Genomic DNA, 8,163 nt, shown 5'->3' with positions numbered 1-8,163 from the left:
CCCCGCGTTCGGGGAGGCGCGGGCGGCGCCGCCACAGGTGACTCGCGGGCCGGGGGCCGCGTTCCGCCGCCCCTGCGCGTTCGCGCCCCTGCGCCGCGGCCGCCTGCGCGAAGCCCATCCTCAGCCGCCTCGCCGTGCCGGCGCCGCCGGCAGCACCGGGGGACATGGCTTTGCTCCGGCTTCTTCTCCTCCTGCTCCTCGCCCAGCGCGGACCGGGGGCTGCCGCCGGCCAAGGGCAGGCGGTGCGCGGCCGGGAGCGGGCGCTCGGAGGGACGCAGTCTATTTACAACCACATCAAGAGCCGGGAGCCTCCGCCGGCCCCGCGGAGCCGCTCTACGGAGAGCACCATCTTGGCGCAGCGACTCGCCGAGGAGGTGCCCCAGGACGTGGCCTCGTTCCTCTACACGGGCGACTCCCGGGAGTTGCGGCGAGCCAACTGCTCCGGGCGGTACGAGCTGGCCAGCCTCGCCGGCAAGTCGCGCTTCACCTCGCACCCCTCCCTGCACGGGGCCTTGGGCACCCTCACCCACGCCACCAACTTACTCAACATGATCCTCCAGAGCAATAAGTCGCGGGAGCAGAACTTGCAGGAGGACCTGGAGTGGTACCGCGCCTTGATCAGGAGCCTGGTGGAGGAGGACCCCAACATCTCCAGGGCAGCTATCACTTTTAGCACGGAGCCTTTCTCCTCCACTCCCCAGGTTTTCCTCCAGGCCAGCAGGCACGAGAGCCAGGTTCTCCTGCAGGACTTGTCCTCCTCAGCTCAGCGACTGGCCAATGCCTCTGTGGAAACAGAGTGGTTCCACAGCTTGAAGCGCAAGTGGAGGCCACATCTACACAGGAAGGTCTTAAACACGGGCCCCAAAACTTTGGAGAACAGCTGGAAGAGGCGGGAGAGCTTCGCTGCTGATAAGAACCACATCAGGTGGTCCTCACCATACCTGGAGTGTGAGAATGGGAATTACAAACCCGGCTGGCTAGTGACTCTCTCGGCGGCTTTCTATGGGCTGCGGCAAAACGTCATCCCCGAGTTCAGGTAGGAGGAGTTCTTCCTGCTTTCTATGGAGAAGGGGGGGGTTGAGTGGGGGTTTGGTTCTGCCCCCCTCCTAAGGAAGGGGGGCTATGTCTCTGGAGTGACCTGATCAACCCCTGCCGCACGGGCTGCTCAGTCACACCGCAGGGCAACCTCAGGCCTTCCTGTTGAGCCGTACCTTAGTATGCCTTAGGGAGCTGTTGCTCAGTAAGAGAATTGCTGTCATCTCCATCTGTAAGACAACGTTTGCTTTACCTGCTCCCCTGGAAGCAGATGTGCATGTGGGTTACGTTCCTAGTGTGTTTGTGGTGGGGAGAGGAGAGCAGCAGTTGCTGGTTGAAGTTTATTTCTACCTGCAAGAGGAGGATGTTTATTGAGGTGTTATTTCTTAGTGTACTGTGTAGTTAAACCTAGCTTGACCCCAACTATGATTTTAACCAGCTTGGAAACATCAGTGTTGTGCTGGTAAACTGCAATTTCTGGTCTCCAGAGCGCATCCACTATGGGGTGCTCAAGCCTGGTCAGTTGTCAGTACACTTTTAGGTAAATAAGCGTTGGTGACAGCAGTTCTGTCATAGTGCATGTGGCTGTAAACTGAATTGGCAGTAGGAAAGCATTCCTTAGGACACTTCTGGCTACATAGCTGTGTAGTTGATACCTGGAATATGTAAAGATTTGCGTATTTTTTATTACTGTTAATCCCAGGATTTTGCACTGGGCTGTGACTAGCAGAGGGGAGGATATAAAAGGCTCTTTCTTGTATCTTTGTATTTTGACAGCAGAGAGATTTGCTCAAAGAATGAGAGCAACCTGTGGGGTACGAGAAGCCAGATTTTCCTGCTGGCAGTTCTGTGATGGGGTTCATGGGTAGCTCTGCCCATTGGGGAATATCCACTTCCCAGAAGTAGCTGGCATTTCTCAGAGGATGAGAGATGAAGACAGAATTTGCTTTGTGCTATGAGTTAGTAGTAGGGAAGAATAGATAAGAACACAGCAGACACCAAAGAGAGTTTGCCATACCTAGATGATGAGGCAATAGTGTCTGTGAATGCTGTTTTTGTTGGCTTAGTCTGAAATCCAGTGGGATCAGAGTGATATGAATGCAGTCATGAATCCTTAGAGGGGGAAAAAAAAATCTGTTGAATGGAGAGTGACTGCTTATTTCTCTATTGAATTGCTTTTTGCCTTGAAATTTTCTTGCTTATGGGGATGGTAGGGTTAAGGTAAAGTGAGCTTATCTGTAGGCTGTTTGTTGCTGAATTCCTCTTGAGACCAAAACCCAAGAATAGGTCTACTGCAGAGCTCTTCTGGACCCTAAAGGGTGCAGAAAAGTTCAGGAAACTTCTCACAGATCACTGAAATGCACTTGATGGATTTCAGGATGTGGATGAAAGTTAATGTAGGCTGATATTCTCTTGTTGGGTACAGAGGTTCACAGAACCTGCAGAATCACCAGGCTGGAGGTGGGGTGGCAGCCACAAGCCAGCTATTTGAGAATGTAAATTCGGATATAAAGCATGATTCAAAGAAGCTTCAATCTTGACTTCAATGAAGAGGAAATAAACTCATGTCTAAAGCTTCAGTCTCAGCTCTGTGCCAAGATCCTGTGATGCCAGAAGGCATTTCAGTGGTGTAGGTTTCTGCTGTGGTAGCTTTGGTGTGCAGGAAACACCAGGTCCCTTTTTGGAGTAACCGTGGCCAATCAAGGCAACCAGTAGATGTCCTCCTGGATGCAGTAAGAGCACTGCCTTCCCTGCCTCGCCTTCCCAGCCTCTGTTTGCCACGTGAGAGTCACTTCAGTTGAAGAAATAGAATAACCTGTTATAACTCTGATACTTCAAAGGGCATCCATTGAGCTCATCTAAGCTTGGAGAACCACTTCGTATTTAGAAGATCCTGAGATGGAGTATGCTGTGCAAGTGCTAAGTGTTGTATCGCTGTTATACCCAACAGTTAGGACAAAACTAACAAAGTTTTGTTGTATCAATAGAGAGGAGTTGGTAAGCATTTCTAAGAGAATGAGTCTGTATGTTTTTTGTAACTATTAAAGAAGCAGGTGGAAGAAGTACATTTATATATGCACATATTCTGCCAAGGCTAAATGATTCTTCCTGTGTTCCTAGTTTGAGGTATGTTGCATGAAAGATAGGCTTCTAATACAAACTTTTTTTTTCTTTTGTAGATATTGAGAAAGTAACTTTACAGCTGCATAGGAAATACTATACACAAAATATGCTTCTTCCAAGATTTATGGTTTGTCTTAATATTTGCAGAATGTTTTCTATACTTGATAGGTACACAGCCTCAGTGTGAGTTTTTAAGAGGAAAAATGGTTCCAGGTATGAGCACGCAATAGAAAAATGTAAAATCTAATGTAGTTACTGGAAAATTACAGTGCATCACTGTAAGGTGCCTCTTGAAATAAGCTTTATTTCTCGTCACCACCAGTCTTTGAGTGACACAATATTTTGACTTTAAATTCCTGTTTAAGGCCTGTATGATAAGACAGTATTTATTAACCTCCATCTTTTGAGAAAGCTACATTGGTTCTCCAAACAAAGTATCTTTGAACCATCTGCTAGGAAGATGTTAATGCATTAGTTAACCTGCTCCTTCCATTTAATAATCTGATACGAGGTTGTTAATGGTGTAGTGCATGCCACTTTAATATTATTCTACCAGTTTGTGGACTCTTTCTTGTATTAGGTTTATGGCATGGTATACGAGGGTAAGACATTCAGGAGTATGCTATATCCATGGAAGAGAGTTCTTTCAGATTACAGAAGGAAAACCCATTGCTCCTTCTTCTTGATATCTCTTCTGTGGCAGCAAGTATGTCATGTGGTATAGCAATGGAAAGGGTTTAATGAAGGCAATACTAATAATTACTACTGGCTATGTTCAATACATGCTACTACTGTAGTGCTGTTGTCGGTGGCATTCTGAAGGTGCAGCAAAAAGCAGCAAGCTTTGCTCTTCACGTTGTGAAGGGTTATAGTGCTTTATGCTGGAGGATGTGAGTGTTACAGCCCAGGGGGCTCTTGCAAACAGCTTACTGTCTTCAATTTGACCTCCCTCCTTACCAAGAGATTACTGCCAAACTGTCCAAAGTGAACGCCAAGGAGAGAATATGGTTGTTTAAGTTTTCTTGTCAGGCCTAACACTGTAGGCCAATACTGAGATGAAACAGAAACCGAAGACAACTTGGTTGTGCTGATAAATGTACCAGAAGCTGTTCAGGCCCAGTGGGACCACATTAGCCCAGTACAATGCTAAGTTAGTAGTGCTGGCTGGCTGCAGCTTCTTAGCAGTGCTTGCTGGTATTTTGTTGCTGCATTTACTGGTCCTGCACCCAAAGTGCAGAGAGAGAACATTACTACCTGCTTACAAGATGCAGTGCAAGCTCTCATTCAGAAATGAGGATCCACAGAGACTAGAAGTAATCACTTGATGTTAACCATCTCTTCTCCTTTCTTAAGAAGTCTAAACTGGTGCAGTTTGCAGCTGGAATTCACCATCTAATGTGCCTCATCACTCCTCAGCTCTAGTGCTGCAGAGGGTAGAACACAATAGTATTTGTCACAGAACTTCTGTGACCCTCCTCTGCTACTGCCTATCATGTGATGAGAATGAAAAATTATTTCATAGCACATGATGACCCAACTGGCCTCTTTGGAGCCCTGCTGAGAAAGTGGAAAGGTATGAGAAGCTGCATGTTGTAAATACAATTCCTTCTCTAAAAGTATTTGCTTGGCCCCTGGAGAGGAAGTGAGAGGTTTTCATTGCTTCAGCAATCTCAGAGATAAGCGAGGAAGATCACTTCTTGAGCTGGAAGAAGGATGACCAAGTAGTCAGCCACTAGGAATATACAAATTAAACCCAAAAGTCCTTCTGGGTCACTGATTCAGTCCTCTGCTGTTACAAGCCCACTCAATGTCATCAATTTACAAATCTCCATCTTAAAGTAGGTGGGTTTCCCTCTGGACAACCTGATGGTTACATGACCTCTTCTGATTTCTGGTCTGAATTTATTCACAGTCAGTTCTCATCCATTTATTCTGGTTCAGAACTGCTTTTTGTCTGATGTAGCATTCCTTGCTGATGTTTACTACCCTGACTTATTTATAGGCAGCAATCCCTTCTCCACCTTTGTTTACTGGACTACACAAACTGGCTTTCTTTAGGCTCCTTTTATAAGCTCTCTGTTGCCGTGGTCCTTCTTCTCAAGTCTTATTCCTGTATTTCCTGAATGAGGCTAGTCAGATTCATGTGCAATGTTTCAGCCTTGTGCAATGACATCACTTATCCCCAAACTCTGATTAATGAATTGCTGCTTTTGCAGTTCAAAATGTTCTCATGTGTGCTCTTCTCATTTTCTTTAATGTCATCTAGTAATGTGTCAACATTTTGGGAACTGGTCATTGGTCTCACATTATTTCCCATCTAGTAGGTCAGACTGTCTTCAGGATACAGGGACATTGACATTTTTTTCCTCTTCCACTGTGCTTCCGCAAATTTTTCACCAAAATCAGGACAGTATTTGCTGTCTTTTTTTTTTTTAAGGACTTTGGGGAGAATGCAATGGAATAATATCTGTTTTGGCGGAAAGGTAGTCAGTCAGCAAGCTCAGAATTTTTTTTTTAATTTTTTTAATTTTTATTTTGAATGGTGTCACATTCTGGAGCATTTACAGATAACTTCATTCTGAAGTTTGGCTGGATCAGGTGTAGCATCTTAAAATTTTCTGTCTTCCAGAAGTTTACTACTTTCAATTATTTGGAAGGTATTCCTTGATGCAAAGATAATCTTTATTGCACAGTTAAATTGAACTGTTTCTTCCCTAAAGGCAGTGTAATATAGTGATTTCCACTGTACTGTTAACAATGACTCAGACCACTCTGTTGTTAGGCTATAATGGGACTCTAATTTAAGGAAACATTGAAGGCAGATTAAACCATGGAGATAGAAGTATATATGACAAATATGTAATTTCTTAGGGATTATACATGATTTCATATTCTGCTAAATATTTTACAGCTATTAAATTGCTTGGTAAAAAACCCCAAATGTAGAGATGATGTTGTAAAAATTAGTAATTTTTTTGTTTTAAACATGGTTTAATTTCTTCTTCTAGCCCCTTTTTTAGGTTCCCCCCTAATCTCTCTTTAGTCTCAGTACTGAGGCAAGAAAGAAAATTCACTTTAGCTGTTTAAGGGGACTTTTTAATTTTTGTGACATCATATGTTAGTTGTATAATCTAGAAAATATTTTAAAATGATGAGCTTATCATTTTTTTTATAACATGTCCTGGCCCTTAACATGATTGAATATGTGGATGGATTTAGAACAGGTTTTAAAAATGAAAAAGAATAATTTATTTCCTAGAACTTCTGAAAGTCTTGGATTTATATTCCTGAAAAGTTAGAACAAAGAAACTTCTTATAATTTACTGTCTGCTTGTAGAAACGCCCAGTATGTTTTAAGTATTCTCTAGGCCATCAATTATGTCTCTGCTGGCATTTTTCATATGAGATCATGGATAGGGATAGAAGATTGGATGGTGATGAAACATAGGAAAGGAACAATAAGTAGGAATTTCGCTTTTTAGAAACACGATTCAGCTTTCTTCAGTGTTGGAGAAACAGAAGCAGGTCTTTGAAGAAAGAAGTTAAATGTGGCCACGAGAACATTGAAACACGTACTGCATAAATGTCCACAATTATGTAGCACATGCTAAGTTGCAATAAAAGGAACTATTTTTTTGGGTCAAACTGTTGTTTCCAATTCCTCTGTCCTCTATCCCCATCCCCCTTGGGCAAGACTTCCAGCACAGCAGGTTATCAAAGCTCCTTTGAAGGGGATGGGCATGTGGCAGTCCTTACTATCCAAGATTCAGCTCTAAGACTGCCATCTATTCTATTTGTGAATGTGGGCTGAGGTAGAGAATTGTTCCTGAAGGTAAGAAAAAAAGCATTGCTATGTTAGGTCAGATGAAAGCCTTACCTAGCCCTCGATCCCAAAGCAGCTTCTGGCAGGTACTTAAGTTAAAATGTAAGAGCGGTGGAAGTGCTGAGTTCTCCTATCATGGTTATATCCAATTTGCCAATAATAAGCAGTAAAAATAAATTGGTTTTCAGACTCTTTCTGGATGAGTGTTGATAGTAAGTGTAGATTAAACTGACCTTTGTGATTCTAATTTGCTTTTTAACACATATCTTTTGCAATGTAGTTCGGTGTTGTATTCTATAATGTATTTATGTATTCCACAGTATGTATATAGTATGGCTTCCATAATTTTCTGTTTTTACATTTGCTTCATGAATCTAAAACTGTTGGGACATCCCAGATTCTTGAATGAAGACTTTTCAAAGTGTTTTCTTTATTATTTTTTCTCTGTGTCAGCCAGATTTAGTTGTGGGTTATATCAAGTGTTTTTATCACCTGCAGCCTTTGTCAATGGCCACCCATTTGTGGTCAGCTGTGAACGTACCAAATAAAGAAGGGATAGTTGTGATACCCAGCTTGTTAACTGTCCTGTATTGTGAAAGCTGGCTTTTGTTACATTAATACCTTCAAGAGGGATGAAAATAACTAATTTTTGGCAAAAGCTGTCTTCACTCTGAGAAATTTTTATATCTTGGTTGTATGTTGACCTTAGAGATCCTACTTCAGCTTTCATGTTTTTGATGTATTTGAAATGTTTTTAATTAGTAGAACGTATACTTTTAACATGTTGTTTCTAAAAAATGTCTCTTGGTTTTGTCTTACATTCTTGTGATTTTTATGTTCCTTGCCCGGTTTTATGCCTCTCTTTTTTCCTTTTTTTCCCCCCCCCCCCCAGTGTTGACTTCCACTTACTTTTCAGTTTTAAAATGATCGTATTACCTTTGAATAAACCTTCAGTCTCAGAGGACTTGGTATGGTTATGCTGAGACCATCCCTCCTGTGTAGGATTCTTCTGTTTCAAAAGTTTTGTGTTCCTAACCTTTTTTCTTCTATCATGTTCTGTGCTGTTCTTTGAGAACCTTTCTTTCCCCTCATGGATAGTAATGGGAACCTTAAAAAAAAAAGAAGTGTAGGTTTCTTAGTAAGTAGCTTGAATTTGGCTTCGAGACCTTTTTTGTAGGGAG

The 8,163-nt window shown here is 42.9% G+C and overlaps 1 protein-coding gene across 2 annotated transcripts in view; it reads left to right on the top strand.

Annotated features, from left to right (window-relative positions):
* Positions 1 to 62: 62 nt before the first annotated feature.
* GPR158 (G protein-coupled receptor 158) overlaps positions 63 to 8,163 on the top strand; it is a 185,983-nt gene continuing 177,882 nt past the window's right edge. Inside the window, exon 1 of one of the 2 annotated variants that reach the window (XM_027658741.1) lies at positions 63 to 1,036. In XM_027658741.1, the coding sequence (XP_027514542.1) occupies positions 165 to 1,036 (872 nt within the window). In that variant the 5' untranslated portion in view covers positions 63 to 164. The remainder of the gene's footprint in view (positions 1,037 to 8,163) is intronic. The other variant, XM_027658740.1, reaches the window with a different exon arrangement.

Source organism: Corapipo altera, unplaced genomic scaffold (assembly GCF_003945725.1).
Source record: "Corapipo altera isolate COAL_440 unplaced genomic scaffold, ASM394572v1 63, whole genome shotgun sequence".
In the NCBI taxonomy this organism is placed as follows: domain Eukaryota; kingdom Metazoa; phylum Chordata; class Aves; order Passeriformes; family Pipridae; genus Corapipo; species Corapipo altera.
This window is presented reverse-complemented; position numbering and strand designations above follow the sequence as displayed.